Source organism: Microchirus variegatus (assembly GCF_963457635.1).
Source record: "Microchirus variegatus genome assembly, chromosome: 2".
Classification (NCBI taxonomy): domain Eukaryota; kingdom Metazoa; phylum Chordata; class Actinopteri; order Pleuronectiformes; family Soleidae; genus Microchirus; species Microchirus variegatus.
In genome coordinates, this window is record NC_139803.1 from 41634060 (window position 1) to 41656036 (window position 21977).

Consider the following 21977-nt stretch of genomic DNA (forward strand, 5'->3'; position numbering starts at 1 on the left):
TCGTGAGTCGCGTGTGTCGAGTATTTATTTTCCCAACAGATGCGGAGAGTGGACAAGCACAACACGAGACTCAATAAATGAACACTTTTAGGGTCTAAATTCGTGATGGACTGAGTTTCTTCTGTTGCTTGTTAAAAAAAAAAAAAAATTCTAAAAAATTCGAAAAATTCAATTTGAGTAATTTCCTTAATTTGTCACAAGAGTAAATGATTACTTAAGGGAACCAGTAAGAATGAATTAATTCATTATTTCAAATGGAGGCTGTGTGTGTGTAGTTGGGGGGGGGGGGGTGTTGTTGTTGATGGGGTGTGTTGATGGGTGTTGATGGGTGTTGATGGGTGTTGATGGGTGGGGACATCTCCCACCTCACTGTAGGTAACTATAAGAAGCGTCGCCGTGTGAAAATCTGCTGACAATCATCACATTCAGCTGCAGCGGTGAGTAACAAAACTTTGACATTTAAGTGTCTAAAATTCTACTAAACGTCGTCTTGTTTTTTTTAAATTGTCTCATTTAATTCGCTCCATTTGAAACTTTTTAGGATCGAAGCGTAAATTTGAATTGCAATTTTATACATGTATAAATTAATACAGAGCGATAACAGGTATTTTACGGTTTACCCTCAAAGTTAAGCTATATAACTATAAATGCCTATGAAATACAAATAGAGTGAACTATACTATATTACTATTATATATTTATTTTTATTCTGTCCTGTTTAGCTTCAGTTTCTTAAAATCAAATCTACTATTATTACAAGTTAAATTGGTGGTTGACCAACTCCAATTTTACGGTTTAATGAAAGCAACTTTTCTTCAGTGTTCAGTGAACTCAATTCAGTCGTTAGCGCTTGAAGTAATCGTTTAAGTTTGTCAACCGTTTTGTGTCTTTTAGTGTAATGATATGAAATAATCGTAAAAGCATTTGTTCTGTAAAAACATACGAACATATAAATGCAAACCAGAGGTGGAAAGTTAAAAAAAATACATTTACTCAAGTTACTGTAATGAATACTTTTTTTGGTGTATTTTGTATATTTTTGAAGTACAATTTAAAATCAGGATTTTGCGTTTTACTTGAGTACGTATTGACTCAAGTATTGTACTTCGTTACTTTATAAATCCTACCCGTTACTGTGTAAAAATAAAAATTATACACCAGAACCAGACGAACGATGATGTGATTAGCATTAGCACTGGCGCGTGAACATAGAGGGCGCTACGCCAAAAGTGACGTAATATCGTAATAATACGTCGCGGCGGGCGTGAGCTCCAAAAAAGTTTTGAATTTCTGACCCCTTGTCATATTTCTACTACCCTCACACCACACGCAAAGTAACTAAGTAACTTTTACTTAAAGTACAAATGAACTACTGTACAATATTTTAGTACTTTTTCTACCTCTGTAGCCAACACAGAATATCAGCTTGTTTCGATCATCAGTTCATTACTTGTTTGTGATGGTTATTATGATGGTAAATTTCAAGTAATTTCGAGATACTTTTTGTTTTGAGAAGAAAGTCAGCTCACTGTCAAAGTGCATCAGGGCAGATGGATAATTTCCTGAATTTCAAAAATTCATTAAAATTATTCCTTAAGAGGTTTGCAAATATGGGGATTAGGTGAATTGGTCACTCTAAATTTACCATAGGTGTGAGAGTGTGAGTGAATGGTTGTTTGTCTCTGTATGTGGCCCTGTGATGGACTGGCGAACTGTCCAGGGTGTACCCCGCCTATCGCCCAATGTCTGCTGAGATAGGCACAGCACCCCCCGCGACCCTCTGGTGGAGGATAAAGCGGTAGATAATGGATGGATGGATGGTTTGCAAATATTTTCAACTAATCCTTGTTCAGGGCGATGCTGACTATTATGATGGTAAATTTCAAGTCATTCTGAGATACTTTTTTTTTTGAGAAGAAAGTCAGCTCACTGTCAAAGTGCATCAGGGCAAATGGATCATTTCCTGAATTTCAAAAATTCATTAAAATTATTCCTAAGGTTATATTATGTCAAATGTTGTATTTTCTGATTGTTTCACTGTTGGAACAGAAGTCCAATGGGACAGTTCACATCCAGACGTGACAGGATGGTCTCAGGCAGTCATCCACAGGTTCACTTCTCCTTCGACGAGGGCGGACCTCCAAACAACCTGGACTTCAGTAGAAGACGGGACAGCAACTTCCCGATGCCTCCGCCCATTTCTGCCATGAACGTGGAGTCAAGGTTGGTGCTGTTAGCCATTTTCAAACCTCCAAATCGCAATCTTGCCGGGGGTCAATTAAGAGCAGGGGTTCTCAAAGTTTTGATACCTGAGGGCCAATTTAGGAACCCAGCATTGGACTGAGGGCCGCCAATGGAAAAAAAAAGAAAAAAAACTGAAAGAAATCTTATTTGTAATTACTATGGCGTCCAAAATTTGACAAAACCAAAATTTGACAAAACCGACTATACTATACTACGTCGTCCAAAATGTGACTTTTTTTTATTTTATTTTATTTTTGGTCCAAAATTTGACAAAAACTTCATACTATACTATGTCGTTCAAAGTTTTACAATTTTTTGGGGAAAACAGTTTTTGGCAATTTTTTTGACAAATTTTTTCAAAAAAAAATTCGGTCCAAAATTTGACTAAAACGTTGTACAATACTATGTCGTCCCAAAATGAAATTTATTTTTTTTTCCCAAAAAAAATTTGGTGCAAAATTTGACAAAAATTACATATATGCCGTCCCAAATTTGATATTTTTTTTCAAAAAAAAATCCGGGCCAAAATTTGACAAAAATTACATATATGCCGTCCCACATTTTTGGGAAAAAATGTAAATGCCAAAATTTGACAAAAACGTCATACTATACTTTGTCACTATGTCATCCAAAATTTGATGACATAGTAAATACAGTTGTACAGTTTACACTTATTGGTCTGTATCCAGTAATGTCCAATAAACATTTAACAAGCTTAGTAGCTCCTGGATTAAAACTATCAACTGTAATTCATTGTGGACCGCCAGAAATGTTTCTGCGGGCCGCCATTGGCCCGCGGGCCGCACTTTGAAAACCAATGATTTAGAGAATGGCTCAGGGGTTCCCCAGCCCTTGATCTGGCAGGGAAACAAACACCAAGTTCCCTTTCCACTTAGCCATGGGCTGCCCTATATGGATGTATTTTACTATTATTGGGTTATTTATTTATTTCAGCAACTTCATTGTACAGACAATGTGACACAAAAATGGACGATGTTTCCAGACTGAACTCCCACCCAACGTCTCAAAGTAGACGTTTAGCGGAGCTTGTGTCCTATTCGGGGTGCTGATCTCATGACTTAGTACGGCAAGACCGAACTTTCCTCCGTTGCTTTGTTTTTGTTTGTATGCGTGCACAGTTCAATCCTGTCGGTCATGACTGCGAAACAATACCACCACAATGTTGGATTTGGCGACACCTGGTGGGCCATTAAAGCAACATTTGCGGCAATGATTTGTTTGACCTTCCTTTTTTTTTGCTAGTGGATTGGAGCGTCGGGACTCGAGGGCGGAGTTGCGCAGATCTTCCATCTACAGCACTTTAGACCTGGTGCCACAGCTGGAGTATTATGCTAGCAGGAGGAGGAGTCGACCTTCTCTGGACGCTCTCCGCAAGTCATTCGATGTAAGTTGTTACCGATTTAACGCAATTCTGAAAGTCCTCAATCGGATCTTTGAGGACGGATGCTAAGAGCAGGACTGAACTGGGCCACTGATGTTGGTAAAACTGACAGAAAGTGACATATACGATTGCAGGAGGTGGCAGCAGCCAGAGCAAACGCTGCCGCAGACCCAGGGAGCAATCTGCCGGGCAGTGGAAATCAAGAATCACAGGGTGACCAGGGGAAAGCTCCCGATCAGTTTGGCTGGGTGATCGGGGTCATGGTGAGTGGTCGGCACACCGACGCCAGAACGCCAAAACATGCCCCCAGGAGTAGCTTTGTTGGATTTTAACACCATATACTGTATATGTACAAACTTGTCTCAGCTTCGTTGCATGTTGAATATGTGGGGGGTCATCCTGCTTCTGCGGCTGTCGTGGATCACGTCCCAGGCTGGAATCTGTGAGTTGTTAAATGCTTTTTTATTTATTAAAAAAATGTTTAATTTTAGGTACAGAAAAGCATGTTTACGTCCATCTTTTAGGTACTAACAAAACAAGTTTATTGTCCACTTGTGTGCTACTGTTCCCAACCCCCCCCCACCTTAAACCTGGAAATCTATAAATAATATATATCAAAATCCATGTCAGTTAATACTTTTGGACTGACAAGAAGACTGATTTTGTGCGCTGGTAGTTTAAAGAATTGAGTATTTGATAAGTCCAACGATGGTAGCAAGACTTGACATGCTAACAACTAGCCGCCAGCGAAACTGGAGGTGGATATTGTGTAATTGTGTAAAACACAAAACCATTAGAGAGATTTAGGAAAACCCCAACACTCAAATTCTACTTGAAACACTTATCTCCACATGTTTAGACTAAATGTCCACTTTAGCCCCCTAGCAGGTAAGGGTTAGGGGTGGGGTTTGTGTTCGGGGTAAGGGTAAGGTAAGTGTTGGGGTTCGGGTTCGGGTTAGGGGTGGGGTAAGGGTTGGGGTTTGTGTTTGGGGTTAGGGTAGGGAAAGTGGTTAGGGTTGGGGTATGGGTTGGGGTTTTGGTTGGGGTAAGGGTAGGGTAAGTGTTGGGGTTGGGGTTGGGGTTGAGGTTGAGGTTGAGGTTGAGGTTAGGGGTAAGGGTAAGGGTAAGGGTAAGGGTTAGGGTTAGGGGTTAGGTTTAGCTGGGTTCATGTTCTTGTGCACACAGTGTACTAGCGCTTGCGTGAGGTGGGATGAGATTAGCAAGAACTACAATGGACACTTAGGGCTAAAAACATGATGTAAATGATGCAGTTTTCTTCGGCATCTTCATATGTTTTTCTAAATCTTACCCAAAGGAACCTAAGTTTTACGAGCCTGGAGTCAATGATGGGGCAACATGACATAACAGATTCACATAATCTGAACTAAGAAATGTGTGCAGAACTTGTTAAACTATGTATTTTAATCCCGATTTCTGCCTTTCGTTTGTGGTGTCAGTGTTGACCTGGCTGATTATCCTGTTGTCCATGATGGTGACCTCAGTCACGGCTCTCTCCATCTCTGCCATCGCCACCAACGGGCGAGTGACCTCAGGTGAGCCACTTCCTGCGTCAACACTTTTGATCTAGTGTTAAAAAAAAGTATGAATAATAATTTTTTTTAAATAATCTGCACATTTCAAGGTGGGACCTACGTCATGATCTCGCGCTCTCTGGGCCCTGAAATTGGCGGCCCGGTTGGGATGATCTTCTCATTCGCCAACACTCTGGCTTGCGCTCTCAGCACAGTTGGATTTGCAGAGGTGGTCAGTGAATTAATGCAGGTACTGATAAATGATATACTTATTATTATACTTAAGATTAAATCATTGTAATATGATATATATCTATGTTATTTAACAATTGTTTAACCAGCAATAAAACCTCCTTTGCAAGAGGAGTACCCCCAGTATCGGGGGCAACCTTGAAGAAGAGGTTAATGTGATCATATCTTGTTTGGATTTCCCCATAATTCACTGGTGAATTATCTGAATTCAGCTTAGTTCCGATTGATCTTTCATATAAAGGGCAGTGTCATCTGCATACTGTGTCATCCCTAATTGTCGACAAGTCATATTAATCTCTGAAAAAGTGCTTAAATATCTGGATCTTCCTGCGGGCACCAGGGTTATTTGTCGTACGTGATGCTCCAGGAGTTTAAATGTACACTTGTTAAAACATACATACACACATAGCTTGTATATACAGTACGTGAATGAATCGGAACCGTGTGTTTGCAGGAGTTTGGTGTCACAATCGTCGACCCCACCAATGACGTGCGAATTGTGGGTGCGATCACCGTGACTGCTCTACTGCTCATTTCCTTTGCTGGAATCAAGTGGGATTCTAAGGTGAGCACATACCGACACGTGTCTTTCTTTTGTTTTCTAAAGTTGTCTCAGTTTGACTCTAAACCCTACTCCCTTCCTTCTTCCCCCTTTAGACATATATTCTGGCTTTCATGTGTGTATATATCGTCTCTTTTTCCAACTACTTTGTGGGCACGTTCATTCCGCCCAGTCCAGAGAAACAGGCCAAGGGCATCTTTGGTTACCGCAGTGAGTTTACCGATTTATTTCTACAAAAAAAATAATAACTAGCTAGGAATAAAAGTTAAAAAAAGGTCAACGCAAATGTATGTTTTAAACATCGTCAGCATACAGTTTACGTTTTTGCCTGTCGACAGGTGAGGTCTTCATCTCGAACCTGAAACCAGACTGGCGGGGACCTGAAGGCACCTTCTTCCAGATGTTTGCCATTTTCTTCCCGTCCACCATTGGCATCCTGTGCGGAGCAAACATCTGTGAAAACCTCAAAGTATGACAGGAGAGAACGCAGAGATGTTCTGTGCGGCTAACGCGACCTCTGTTGTGATGCATGTTATGTATTGTTAACCTTTTTGCAGGACTCCAGCACTGCTATCCCCAAAGGCAGCCTCATGGCCATTTTCTGGACCACAATCACCTACTTGGCTATTTCTGCAACTGCAGGTAAGATGCTAATTATCTGTATCAAAGAGTTTTTGTTTTAGCCATGTTTGTTTATTTGTTAGCAAGATTATGCTAAAAGTGAAAAAAACTGATTGATGGCGGTATGGTCCATAGGCCACAGGGGGAGGGTTTTCTTTATGGATCTGGTTTATGGGGAAAATCTAAAAAAAAGTGGCGCTAAACTGAGTGCGATTCATTATTAATGTGATCATGTTTTGTTTGGATTTCCCCATATTTCACTGGTGAATTATCTGAATTCAGCTTAGTTCCGATTGATCTTTCATATAGAGGGCAGTGTCATCTGCATACTGTGTCATCCCGAATCATCGCCATAATAAGTCATACTGATCTATGAAAAAGTGCTTAAATATCTGGATCTTCCTGTGGGGCACCAGGGTCATTCGTCGTACGCGATGCTTCCGGGAACATCAGCGACATTCTGCCCGGAAACATGACCGACGTCTGCGCGGATCTGGGATGTGACCTGGGATGGAACTTTACGGCGTGCATCGAGACGCAGTCCTGTAAATATGGTCTGGCCAACAGTTTAAAGGTAAGATAACTGTTTATAACCAGCACTGACAGATCTGGAATCAGTAGACGAAATACATTTGCATTTCCTCGTGACTTTGTAACCAGGTACTGGGTCAAGCGTCAGGTTACTCCTACCTCGGCACAGCCGGCATCTTCGTGGCCACTTTGTCGTCTGCTCTTGGCTTTTTTGTCTCGGCTCCTAAAATCTTTCAGGTGAGAAACCGAGTGGATTTTTTGTTGCGTTGACGTAAATGCCACTTTTATCGTCGGCCCATCGGAATGCGTGAAATGCGAGAAACGGTATATGAAATAAAAAACTGATGATTTCTTCTCTATTTGCCAGCATCTGTGCAGAGACAACTTGTACCCATACATTGGATTCTTTGCTAAGGGCTACGGGAAAAACGACAAGCCACTTCGCGCCTACATCCTTTGCTACTTCGTGGCTATGGCCTTCATACTCATCGGTTGGTGCCTACTGACTAATGTTTCACGGCGATGGGGATTGGGATTTAAATATAATGATAACGAGGTTCCTGATTTTTCACCCTCCACAGCTGAGCTGAACACGATCGCCATCTTGATCTCCAACTTCTTCCTGTGCTCGTACTGCCTCATCAACTTCAGCTGCTTTCACGCTTCGATCACCAACTCGCCTGGTGAGTTTTAAGAGTTTGTCAAATGTGGTCCGATCTAGATGTTTCTATGTCATTTAAGTGTGTTAGAAATAAGTCTGAATTTTCTGAAATAGTGAAAATTGGACTTCTTAACTACAATAACACCAACATTTGACAGTTTTGAGGCTGGGGATGGAAAGATAGAAGCACATTCTGCTGAAAAAGAATAGCCACTTATTTGTTAAAATAAGACTTTTGGTGTTTTTACATAATTCCTTTTATGTTTGACCTGGTGTAAAATTCAAAAGTCAAGTAAAAAACCTTTAAAAAAAATTCAATAAAATAAAAATTGATATTGCAGTGATAGATGGTTCACAGAATTTCAAATAAAAGTGTCTGTGTTGACATGGAACAATATTTAGCGCCCTATAAAAATGCGGATGTGAATCTCTTACTAAAATAATATATAGATATTGGGTCTTAAACTCAAATGTCCTGAGTACCGAGTCTGGCCAGTAGAGGGCCAGTCAAGTTAAAAACGAAAAGTCAATTTTTTTGGGGAAAAAGCAACTATTCCGTAGGGGTGGGCAATATGATCTTAAAATTATATATATAATATCCCATCATGATATTGCAATAACAATATTTGTGACAATAGAATTCAGAGAATTTCAAAATAAAAGTTTTGATGTTTTAATATCAATAGCAATAGCAATGTACAGTTCACAATAATAATAATAAAAATCATATTTATGATGCAACATTATTAATCTATTAGTTAAAATAAAGACGCCATGATTATGGCAAATCATTGCGACATCGACCAATGGTTGCCCCCTGGTGGCGATCTGCTATGTCAAACTGGAAGGCTCCATCCATTTCATATATTATATCAGGGGTGTCAAAGTCAAATGACCTGGGGGCCAATGAGCGTCGAGTGGGGTCAATAGGGGGCCGGCTTAGAGAACAAAAAAGTGGGCGGAAAAAAACAACTTAGTTATAAGGCACTTCCTGTATCGTGGCGTATGGCCGAAATTTGTCGAAAAACCTTTGGTCATCTTTGCTAGCATTGCTCCTACATAGATTTGTAGGAACGTACGTAGATTTGTAGTAACGTACGTAGACTTCCTATGTAGATTTGTAGGAACGTACATAGATTCGCAAATCACCAAAATTCAAAAAGGCCCAACTTCCTGTTGAGTTGAGTCCATGGTCTTCCCACCAAGTTTCAGGAAATTAGGTGGAACTCAATCTATTCTGAAGTTATAATAGGGCACTTCCTGTATCGTGGCGAATAGGTTGCCATGGTCACGCCGTTTTGAATCCGCAAAACCTTTAGACAACTTTGCTAACATTGCTCCTACATAGATTTATAGGAACGTACGTAGATTTGTAGGAACGTACATAGATTCGCAAATCGCCAAAATTCAAAAGGGCCCGACTTCCTGTTGAGTTGAGGCCGTGGTCTTCCCACCAAGTTTCAGGAAATTAGGTGGAACTCAATCTATGCTGAAGTTATAGGGCACTTCCTGTATCGTGGGCCAATGGGTTGCCATGGTCACGCCGTTTTGAATCCGCAAAAACCTTTTGACAGCTTTGCTAGCATTGCTAACAAACATATATTATACTGTATTCTGTCACCTCTGACACCTGTGCATCATGTAGTCTGTGGTTCCCTGAAGTCTCGCTCTCGCCCCCTTCAGGTTGGAGGCCGTCGTTCCACTATTACACAAAGTGGACGGCCTTGTTCGGGGCGGTGAGCTCCGTGGTGCTGATGTTCCTGTTCACTTGGTGGGCTGCACTCACCACCGCCTGCGTCATCTTCTTCCTGTTCGGCTACGTCAACTACAACAAGCCGAGTGAGCGCCGAAACGCTGAAATTACCATTTTTTTGAAAGTTCGATGCCTCTAGTGCACACGTGGAGAATGACTTTGATGTGTTGAAACCCACAGAGGTGAACTGGGGCTCGTCGGTCCAGGCGAGCGTATACAACATGGCCTTGTCCTACTCTGTGTCTCTCTCTGATGTGGAGGATCATGTCAAGAACTTCAGGTGAGCAGTCCAACGTCTCCACATGTTTATTCAGGCACACGCTGTCTCTTAGAAATTGTAAAAAAAATGATATTCTTACATTCTTTTCTCAGACCTCAGTGTCTCGTCATGACCGGTCCACCGAACCAGCGACCGGCTCTGGTGGACTTTGTCAGCTCCTTCACCAAGAACATGAGCCTCATGATCTGCGGAGACATAATCATGGTCAGTTGATCCTCCCGATGTTTCTGATGAATTATTTTAGATTTCAAAATAAGAGAAGCAATACCTTCAAATGTCAAATGTCCTCAGGAGCAGGACAGACAGACTCGGCTGCCGGACGCCACCGAGTGGCTGGTGAAGTGGTTGAACCGGAGGAGGGTGCGCTCGTTTTATACTCCTTTCAGCGCGGACGGCCTCAGAGTTGGCGCTCGGCAACTAATGCAGGTATGAAATCTGTCAACTTGAGACACGTGTGTCATGTGCCACTCAAATACATGTACGGGCCTTGGAGTCTTTGGAGACTGGAGACTTTCCAAGGGCGATTTGGAAGGGTTTCTTTGGGAATGCGTGTCCATTCGTTCTGTAGAGCATTTTTGAGGGTCAGGCACTGATGTTGGACGAAGAAGTTCTCTGTTCCAGTTCGTCCCAAAGGTGCTCGCGGTCCAGTCAAGTTCGTCCACGCCAAAGTCAAAGTCAAACCATGTCTTTAGAGTCCTTGCACTGGGGACACAGTCGTGTTGGAATAGAACAGGGTCTTCCTCAAACTGTTGTCCGTTGTCCAAAAGATTCTCCTTCATTGGAGATAAGAGGCCTGGAGCCCAACGCCTGATTAAAACACCTGAAATCAGTACCTAACCCTAACCCTAACCCTAACCCAACAGGTGTGTTGTTCAAATGTGACTGTTTCCCTTTTTTGCACAACCCTCCAAAGGCTTCAGGTCTTGGCAAATTAAAGCCAAACACTCTGGTTCTGGGCTTCAAGACCAACTGGAGGGAAAGTTCTCCAGAAAGCATTGAAGATTATACCAACACCATATAGTAAGTGTTGTGATATTTACACTAATCCTATTGCATTCACTTGAAAGATGGTACACTCTTAGAAATAAAAGTGCTAAGTAGAATCATATAAGGTTCTTCGGCTTGTCCTCAAGGTTCCACCAGGAACCCTTTTAAAACCCTTTATTCAGGGTTCTCTGGATCAATAGTGTTACCAAGAACCCTTGAAAAACCCTCTCTTTGGGAAAGGGTTTTTCAGAAGAAAATGGTTCCAGGTAGAACCTTAGCCCTTGTAGAAGAACCCTGTAAGGAACCCTTATTTCAGGGGTGTCAAACTCATTTTCACTGTGGGCCACATCAGCATAATGGTTACCCTCAAAGGGCCAGATAACTGTCATACGGAATAAATGTAAACTAAATGTAACCAAATATAATGTGAAATAAAGGTAACTACTCCGTAACATATTGATAAATAACTTTCTGTATTTATTACTTATTCAAGTTACAAATATGATGCATTATACATGTAACCCGGTCCACGATGGGGATGCCGTCACTTTGCCGTGCATTGTGGGAAATGTAGCTTATGGTCAACGCACGCCTTAAAGCAGCATAGACCTATTTTTAACACAGATTTTTAAGGCCAATTAATCACTCGCGGGCCACATGAAATGACGTGGGCGGGGCCACATCTGGCCCCCGGGCCTTGAGTTTGACACACGTGGCTTATTTCTAAGAATGTAACATGTTGTTTCTCCGACCGTTCGAGCCCTTTTTAATACGATCGATCACAATCTGCCTCCGTTTTCTCCAGTGACACCTTCGACTCCAGTTACTGCTTATGTGTCTTGAGGATGATGGACGGCCTGGATGTCTCTGATCCTTTTGACTTTGAAGGTGCAAAATACTTATTTATATTTATATTTTTATATATCTATATACATATATAGATATATATGTATATATATATATATATCCTTCATATCCTAGATATTTATTTGATTTAATGCAGTGTTTCCCAACCCTGGTCCTCAGGGAACACAGCCATGCCATGTTTTAGATGTTGCCCTGCTCCAAACAAAACCACCTGATTTAGATTAAACATTTATTTTATTTTATTTTATTTTTTTTATTATTTTTTTTTTTTTACAAAAGTTGAAACATTACATTTTTGAGAAAAAAAAAAAAAAAAACATTTAAAAGACAAAATTTGAAAAAAAAAAAAATTTGAAAAAAAAAATTTGACAAAAGTTAACACAACATTTTTTGGAAAAAAGAATAACAAAAATTGAACTATAACATTTGAAAAAAAAAGAATTTGAGAAAAGTTGAAAATTGAGCTCGATGATTAGCTGACGAATTATTTGAATCAGGTGTTTTTGGAGCAGGGCAACATGTAAAACACGGCACGGCTGTGTTCCCTGAGGACCAGGGTTGGGAAACACTGATTTATTGAACCGTGGGTCACTCACAATGTCTCGTGTTGTTTGTCTCCAGTGAATCTCGGCTTTGAGCCCGACGACGCAGCGAAAGACGACAAACGCCAACTTCCTGACATAGAATCAGGTGAGCGCCCCCCTGTGGATGCACACGTCGTAAACGCTCGGATGAGTCTGGTTTTCACCCATCAGTCTCTGTCTTACATCGAAACGCTCTACTATCGTCATAAGATTCTAATAATCGACTTTTACGACAGTTTCGTATAAATGGCTATTTTTACGAGCATTATTTTTATTTTTTTTTAACTAAAATTTCTTGTTTTGCAGTCGACAACATTCCCACCAAAGGTGACAGTGACCAGGTCAGGACGGTGTTTCAGAACGACCAGGCGAAGAAGACAATCGACGTCTACTGGGTAGCTGACGATGGAGGTGAGTCCAGATCAGACCTGACCAAACGAGCGCCGCTCAACTCTCTCCCGATACGCCGATGGTTGAGTTTCCTCCTCCTCCTCCTCATCCTCCTCATCCTTATCTGCTCTTCTTCTTCTTCTTCTTCTTCTTCTTCTTCTTGTGTGTAGGCCTGACCCTGCTCGTGCCGCACCTGCTCACCAGGAGAAAGCGCTGGCGCCACAGCAAAGTCAGGGTCTTCATCCTGGGAGACGAGCAAAGCATGGAGGAGAGACGCAACGAGTAGGTTTTTGACTGTCGCCGACGATCAACGAGCCGCTCATAAGACCTCGTTAGATTCTCATAAACATGAATGAAAGTGCACACGAGTGTGAATAAAACGTACAACTTTAGATCTCAGATCATAATAATAAGCGTTTTGGAAACACGTTATCTTAGATCTGGGGTGCAAATTAGCCTTTTTAACTGTTTATAAGTGCATAATAAAGTGTTTATAAACGTTAATAAGACAATGTTCACAATTTAGATTAGTAGCTGAAAATTAGCATTTTTAACTGTTAATAATAGCATAATAAAGTGTTTATTAAAGTTAATAAGACGATTTCCCCAATTTAGATCACGTAGCTGAAAATTAGCCTTTTTAACTGTTTATAAGTGCATAGTAAAGTGTTTATTCAATAAGAAGCTGTTCCCTCTTAAGTTTAAGTAGCTGCAAATTAGCTTTTTTAAAGATGTTAATAAGTGCATAATAAAGTGTTTATTAACGGTAATAAGGCACTGTTCCCCATTTAGATCAAGTAGCTGCGAATGAGCATTTTTAACTGTTTATAAGTGCATAATAAAGTGTTTATTCATTTTAATAAGAAGCTGTTCCCTCTTTAGTTTAAGTAGCTGCAAATTAGCTTTTTTTAAAGATGTTAATAAGTGCATAATAAAGTGTTTATTAACGTTAATAAGACAATGTTCACAATTTAGATTAGTAGCTGAAAATTAGCATTTTTAACTGTTAATAATAGCATAATAAAGTGTTTATTAAAGTTAATAAGACGATTTTCCCAATTTAGATCACGTAGCTGCAAATTAGCTTCTTTTTTAACTGTTTATAAGTGCATAATAAAGTGTCTATTCATTTTAATAAGAAGATGTTCCCTCTTTAGTTTAAGTAGCTGCAAATGAGCTTTTCTGAAAATGTTAATAAGTGCATAATAAAGTGTTTATTAACGGTAATAAGACAATGTTCACAATTTAGATTAGTAGCTGAAAATTAGCATTTTTAACTGTTTATAAGTGCTTAATAAAGTGTTTATTCATTTTAATAAGAAGCTGTTCTCTCTTTAGTTTAAGTAGCTGCAAATTAGCTTTTTTTAAAGATGTTAATAAGTGCATAATAAAGTGTTTATTAACGTTAATAAGAATTTTCCCAATTTAAAACTATGTAGCTCCAAATTAGCCTTTTTTTTTTACTGTTAATAAGTGCACAATAAAGTGTTTATTAACGTTAATAAGACAATGTTCCCCATTTAGATCAAGTAGCTGCAAATTAGCCTTCTTAACTATTAATGAGTGCACAATTAAGTGTTTATTAGGCCTTAATATATACGTTTATAGTCTTATTACTGTCATTAACCATCTCATTAAATATCTAACCACTTTATTACATCATTTCTAATCCTTTTTTCCGTCTTTTAGGATGATCGCTCTGCTGAAGAGGTTCCGCCTGGACTTTGACGACGTCATCGTCATAATCGACAGCGAGAGGAACCCGCACGCCAAAAAGTACGTCCGCCAAGATGGCCGCGCGTATTTTCAAATCAGGGAAATCCGTACCGTATTTATTTTCACGTTGAACGACAGAATCTTTCTCGCGAGGAAAGAGACCAAGACGAGACTTTTTTTTTCAAACGACATACTGTGTCTTTAAAGCTCTGATTTAACTGACCGTTAAAGCTACCGTCGACATAGTTGACTCTTGTTCTCCACTTTCATGATTATCAGATTAGAAATGGAAATGCACTGTAATTTATATATGAAAGAAATATAAAATATAAAGAAATATATTGGGGGCCCCCCAATATATGAATGGTCCCAATATGGTAAAAAAAATAACATGTTAAAAAAAATCTTTAGATACATTTATGTAAATAAAATATTATTCGTCTTTAGGTATTTTTGTACGTAATTGTTTAAAAACCCTAAACCGTAGCTTAGGCCCCCATAAAGGCTTGCACCGGCCCTGCTGGGGAAATATTGCCCCAAAAAACACTTTATTTTGGAAATCCTTGTAATGTGTAATCCAAATGTTTCCCTCTCTCTCTCTCTCCACAGCCTGAGCAGGTTTGCGGACATCGTCGCCCCCTTCAGGCTGCACGACGAACAGCAGGAAGACGCCGCCACGGTCGACGAGCTGAGACAAAGAGAGCCGTGGAAAATGTCTGACAAGGAGTTTGAGGCCTTCCAGCTGAAGGTGCGTGGGAACCTGGAAACGTTTTCCATTTTCTTGTTGTTGTTGTTGTTGTTGTTGTTGTTGTTGTTGTTGTTGTTGTTGTTGTTGTTGTTGTTGTTGTTTCACATGACTCGGCGTCAGTTTCTCACGTTGATTTTCTTCCTCCTCGTCAGTCTGAGAGGAAAGTGAGGCTGAACGAAATCATCCGCAGGAATTCACAACATGCTGCACTCGTGCTTTTGTGAGTACACTTTACATCCACTCTTTAGTTTGACTTGATATATATGTATATATATATATATATATACATATATATATGTATGTGCAGTGTGCGAAATACCCATTAATAATCGGGGGGGGTCCCATCTCCCATTTGTTGCGCAATACTGTTTCACCACCACAGGTGCCAAGCTTCAGTATTGGCTATTTTCCCTGTCAGATGTGGGCTTGTGTGTGGGCCTTTTCCACAGCGCCATTTGGAAAGCAATTCATCAAAACATTAAAAATACAAGAACTTTAGGAAAGAAAACACATTTTTCAATTACACTGTTACATGTTTAAAGTAGGGCTGGACCATTATATGGACGAAAATATATACGAGTATCAGTCAAGTAAAACTTGAGTATTTATTTAACCACCAAAACTCTACTTTAAATATAATTTAAAAGAACAGCCAGAAATTACGGAGTCCCTGAAGTGACCTGAGAAAAAAAAAAAAAAAGACAATTTTTTTTTTTTTTTTTTTTAATCTCGAGTTTCAAAGTCGAGATCTCGAGTTTCCATAAAAATATGAAAAAATTAAAAAAAAAATCTTTTTTTCCATCATTTTTTGGAAAATCGAGATCTCGACATTCCAAAAAATATGAAAAAAGTTTGAAAAAAATAAAATGTCATCATATATTTAAAAAAAAAAATATATGAAAAAATTGAAAAAAAAAAAAAATTCCATCATTTTTTGGAAAATCGAGATCTCGACTTTCCCAAAAAATTATGAAAAAAAAATTTGAAAAAAAAAAATGCCATCATATATTTAAAACAAATAAAAATATGAAAAAATTGAAAAAAACCCTCATTTTTTCCACACACTGTAGCTGCACGTAACACTGGTGCATTCAAGGTGTTTTTCAAGCATAGGAATTTACATACACGCCGCACCATACGGCACATTAATCGTTTTTCTTCAATTATAATGTTTTTATGATCGTGAGAAGCCAAAATCAGAATCATGAATAAAATTCAATTAATCGTCCAGCCCTAGTTTAGACCCCCCCTCAAATTTTGCCTTTGAGGCTTTTAGGGGGTCTCAAGTGTTAATCAGAGGGGTCTAAACCCCCCCCAGACCCCCCTGTATTTCGCACAGTGTGTACGTGTATATATATAGAATAGCCAGAATGGTAAAGACTCAGCCAATGATCGGCTCCAGGGTCATCAAAGATGGCCTGAAGTTACCCGTGAGCACTGTGACAATTAGAAGAGGATCATGGATCAGTTTGCACATATCAAAATACTTAAAAAAAGTTGTGTAGTGACATCAAACATGCTCTTTCTGAGGCAAAACCAAGAAATGCATGGGTTGGAAAACCTGTTCACAATAGTTATCTATTATCTACTCTACTATCTATTAGTTTAGTTGATTCACGGGGGATGCTAAATCCTAAAGATTTTTCAATTCATGCAGTAAATATTTGAGTTTGTGAAGAAAAATGCTATTTTTTTTTGAACAGCCCAATATTATTTTTTCTTAATTTTCTCTAAAGTATTTAAAAAATGTATCTTCATTGTATGATTTAGAATATAATATAATGGAAATACAAACTATTACAAGGATTTTGTGCTTTATTCACGTTTATTTAGAACACAACTGTATATACATATATACGTGTATATATATATATATACGTATATAATCAACTTATTTTGACCTTTCACCTTGTGTCCCGTTCAAATGAATGTATGAAATCTTTAAATCCTCTTAAATTTGGACACATTTTAAGCCACAATGCTTTGAACCTATTCATCTTCCGTTCAGCTTTTTTTTGTGTATGGGGGGAAAATCACCCACATTCACCTCTTTCATACTTTTAGCTACGGAAACCGTTGAAATATATATATATTTTTTTTTAAAATCTACTTATTTAATCAGATAATTTATAACAACATGAAACTAAGAATATTATTTAGTTATAGTTTTCTTCCTGGAACGCGATATTGCAAATATTTGCATCCTTGCCGCGTGTCGACGCCCTTTGTGTGAGCAGCGTCCTCGTTCCCCAGAACTTATTTGCACTTGTTTTGAATAAATGTATTTTGAACATGCAGTTTGTTCCTCATGTCCCGCCGTGTTTTTCCTGCATGTAAATGTGATGTTTTTATTTATTTATTTATTTATTTATAGGAGCCTTCCCGTGCCACAGTGTGGCTGCCCCAGTGCTCTGTACATGGCCTGGCTGGACACGCTGACCTGCGGCCTCCACTGTCCCGCAGTGCTGATACGAGGGAACCAGCAGAACGTCCTCACTTTCTACTGCCAGTAAACAACAACAATAATAATAATAATAATAATAATAATAATTTAATATTTGAGTTCAGCTGGTTTGGTTCAATTGACGAAGACAAAACCCAAGCGCACGGTGAAGTCACGTGACCGCTCAGTCAAACATGCACGACTGCACTCTTAGAAATAAGGGTTCCAAAGGGGTTCTTCTACAAGGGCTGAGGTTCTTTCCCAAAGAAAGGGTTTTTCAAGGGTTCTTGGTAACACTAACGGCTCCAGTAAGAACCGTTTGGATCCAGAGAACCCTTTAAAACCCCTTTCCCGAATAAAGGGTTTTAAAAGGGTTCTTGGTGGAACCCTCCAAGAAGGGTTCTCCTATGAGGACAAGCCCGAAGAACCTTATATGGTTCTACTTAGCACTTTTATTTCTAAGAGTGTGGTAAAAACTCAAATCCCGCTGGATTTTTATTATTTTTAAAGAGCATCTGCAGGTTTGTATTTATCTGCTCTGCTGCTCTGGTGATGAGCAGCGCCCCCCGGAGGCCGGTCCGAAACCCTCAACCACATTTCCAGAACTGGGAGAAGAACCACTGATCGTCGGAACAGAGACAGGAGGACCTCCACGGGTTCCATCGCCCCGGAACGCCACAAAACCGTACATGTTACGTACGGTGTCCCACAAGGCTCTGTACTTGATCCCCTTTGTTTTGAGAGTTTATTTAACGAGATGAATGCAATATATTGATGTTGATATTTGTATTATTATAATTAAAAAGAGATTGTTAATGTGAATGGGATTTAAATAGTTAAGTCCATATATAGTCCGACATTTAGAGGTTGTTGCACATCATTCATGGTGATTAACGCTAAGAAATAATTTAATTGATAACATTACGTTAATTGTTAAACGTCACATTTACTCAATGTACAGTGTAAGAGTAAATGTACTTTGTTACTTTTTATATCTCCGATGTAAAATATACCAGAAAAAATGTTTTTTTGGTTGAATTTGCTTAAATATTCAGTCAAACGAATAAAGTACTTTTAATTACGATTTATTTTCCTTGTAAAACTAAAAGTCCATATAATAAATAACCATGTCATGAAATGAAATACATGTAAAAAGAATTTAGTATGACAGCATTCATTATTTTGTTTTATATATAGTTATATTTACTTTGTTTTAAATATTCGGGTAGAGTCTTTCTCAGCGTGGTGAGATTATGGTTGAATTTTGTAGTTTCATATATAGTTATAGTTATATATATATATATATATATACTGTATATATATATTATAATATTATGTTTTATATATATATTTATATTATATTTACTTTGCTTTAAGTATTCGGCTAGCGTCTTTCTCAGCGTGGTGAGATTCTGGTTGAATTTTGTAGTTTTACATATATATATATAGTTATATTTTATATTATATTATAATATTATGTTTTATATATATATATTTATATTATATTTACTTCGCTTTAAATATTCGGCTAGCGTTTTTCTCAGCGTCGTGAGATTGTGGTTGATTTTTTTAGTTATATATATATATATTATATATACAATATATATTATATATAGTTATATTATATATTATATTATTATAATATTATATTATTATGTTTTATATATTATATATATATATATATATACATATACAGTTATATTTTATATTATATTATTATAATATATTATTATGTTTTATATTATATATATATATATATATATACATATACAGTTATATTTTATATTATATTATTATAATATATTATTATGTTTTATATATATATATTTATAAAATGATATTATTATTATATTTACTTTGCTCTAAGTATTCGGGTAGCGTCTTTCTCAGCGTGGTGAGATTATGGTTGAATTGTGTAGATTTTTATATATATATATATATAGTTATATTTTATATTATATTATAATATTATGTTTTATATATATATTTATATTATATTTACTTTGCTTTAAGTATTCGGGTAGCGTCTTTCTCAGCGTGGTGAGATTATGGTTGAATGTTGTAGTTTTATATATATATATATATATTTTATTTACAATATATATAGTTATATTATATATAATACTATTACGTTTTATATATATATTTATAAAATGATATTATTATTATATTGACTTTGCTTTAGGTATCCGTGTAGCATCTTTGTCAACAAGGAAACAGGCCCTTGCTTCTGTTTTCTGTTGCATTATGTAAATCGTACTCATGAATGGACTCTGTTCTCTTACAAGGTGAACTTTATGTTTTTGTACGAGTCCTTCCTCCTCCTCCTCCTCCTCCTCCTCCTCCTCCTCCTCCTCCTCCTCCTCCTCCTCCTCCTCCTCGTCGCCTGTTTTTTAAAATATGAAAATTCTGACCTCGAAGGCGACTACAAAGCAGCGTCCACCTACTGCGAGATTCAGCACCTCGTCGAGGACGATCACCAGAGAGGGAAGGGAAATTTGACGTGAGTACGTTGCACCCTTTACTACATGTAACGCGCCACTTATTTAGCTCATTATTTCCTTCGTTGATTAACCTCGCGTTATTGCTTTTCGATGTTTATACTTTCTTAATTTAAACAACGAGAAAACGGAATGTATTGTGTTCGGGGATACTGTGATGGATGGCTTTGGCTCCTTGTCCTCAAAACTCAGTCCGAACATCAGGAATCTGGGAGTGACCTTTGACAGTCATCTGAGGTTTGATAAACAAATTAGTAACGTTGTCAGGACTAGTTTTTTCCAGTTGCGTCTGCTGGCCAAAGTTAAAGCGTTTTTAAGCCGTCACGACCTTGAGAAAGCCATACATGCGCTAATCAGTTCCAGGTTAGACTACTGCAATGCACTGTATATTGGCATTTCCCAGACTTCTCTCAGTCGCCTTCAACTTGTTCAAAACGCTGCTGCCCGTCTTTTAACCAACACTAATAGAAGAGAGCACATCACCCCTGTTCTACACTCTCTCCATTGGCTTCCAGTCTCTTTTAGAATCGATTTTAAACTTTTAATGTTTGCCTTTAAAGCTCTTCATGATCTTGCCCCATCTTATTTATCTGAGCTTTTAACTGTTCGTGATCCGGGTAGAGCTCTGAGGTCAAACAACCAAATGTTGCTGGAAGTGCCCAGGTCAAAATATAAACACTGGGGTGATCGAGCCTTTGCTGTTGCTGCTCCCAGGCTCTGGAACAAACTCCCTGTTGAGATGCGTCTTATCTCTGACCTGGGCCTCTTCAAATCAAGGCTAAAAACCTATTTATTTAGGATGGCTTTTAATACCGAGTAGTATGGTGACACTTTTTTATCTTTTGTCTTCTTATCTTTTATCTGATTCTATCTTATTTTATTTTGCACTATTTTATTGTTTTTATTGTTTTTAATTACTTTTATGTGTTTCCTCTTTATTTATTTATTTCTTGTAAAGCACTTTGGATCACCGAAAGGATTGTTGTAAAGGGCTGTATAAATAAAGTACATTTACATTTACATTTACATTTACATTTACATTTATAGACGAGCAGCTTGTTGTGTTCGTGCGTCGATGTTTAAATGTGTCGTTTACGGTGCAGAAATGGCTATGAAATGTGGTTTTATTTTGCGATGGAAACGCGGTCGCAGCTTTGTTGTCGACATCGACTCGGATTCAAAGTATTTGTATTTGCGTGTGGATTTCTTGGTAACTTTGCTTGACTTTTGGTGATCGCGATTCCTCGCAACGCCGGGACGTTTGAGAACATCTCTGCCCGCTCGCTCCCGACCTACGACGAAACCCGATGATTGCAACTTATAACGAGGGACTGTCAAAATTAAACAGTTGTAAACGAGGCCTGAAGGACAAGGAAGGGGAGTTATCAATCAGGTCGTTAGAAGAGGAAGAAGAAGAGAAAAAAAAAAAGAGGATGAAGAAAAAAGAAAGAAAGACACACAGTTGTAAGTGGAGCTACTGGCGCAGATAATGATACAATGATAACATTAACAGTAGATGACGGCTGTTACTGAACAGTTACTTTGTCTAACTAACTAACGGGGACACAGACGTGAACATTAGCGTCAGAACGCTAGCTGAAGCTAACGCTTACTAGTAGAAGCAGTGCTTCAAAGGTGCTGATGAGGAATTTCCTGCTGTGGGTTTAGTAAGAAAACTATTTAACTTCTATTCTTTTAGTTTATAAATGTGAGTTATTTGCAGTGCAATGTATAATTTTTTTAAACTTTTAAAAAAAAAAGTTATTTACAGTATTTTATTTTTTCCCCATATATTTATATTGTCTTACAATGTGGGTTCTTTACAATGTAATGTTTATTCTTTACTAAGTTTGTTTTTAAAAGTTGTTTACAGTATTTTATTGTTCTTCAAGTTTATATTTTC

General features: G+C 38.2%; 1 protein-coding gene across 1 annotated transcript; it reads left to right on the forward strand.

The window, feature by feature from the left end:
- Positions 1-2086: 2086 nt before the first annotated feature.
- On the forward strand, positions 2087-17643 carry LOC310942104 (solute carrier family 12 member 3-like; the record flags this gene model as incomplete). The annotated part of the gene is made up of 27 exons (XM_083907404.1): positions 2087-2223; positions 3508-3649; positions 3781-3909; positions 4013-4088; positions 5104-5199; positions 5289-5428; positions 5885-5995; positions 6088-6202; positions 6331-6461; positions 6550-6634; positions 7030-7187; positions 7274-7381; positions 7512-7635; positions 7726-7827; positions 9489-9644; positions 9739-9838; positions 9931-10042; positions 10130-10264; positions 10752-10858; positions 11631-11713; positions 12314-12382; positions 12583-12687; positions 12837-12948; positions 14356-14442; positions 14992-15130; positions 15283-15350; positions 17505-17643. The coding sequence occupies 27 exons, from the start codon at positions 2087-2089 to the stop codon at positions 17641-17643; spliced, it is 3066 nt and encodes a 1021-aa protein (XP_083763530.1).
- Between the last annotated feature and the right edge of the window lie 4334 nt (positions 17644-21977).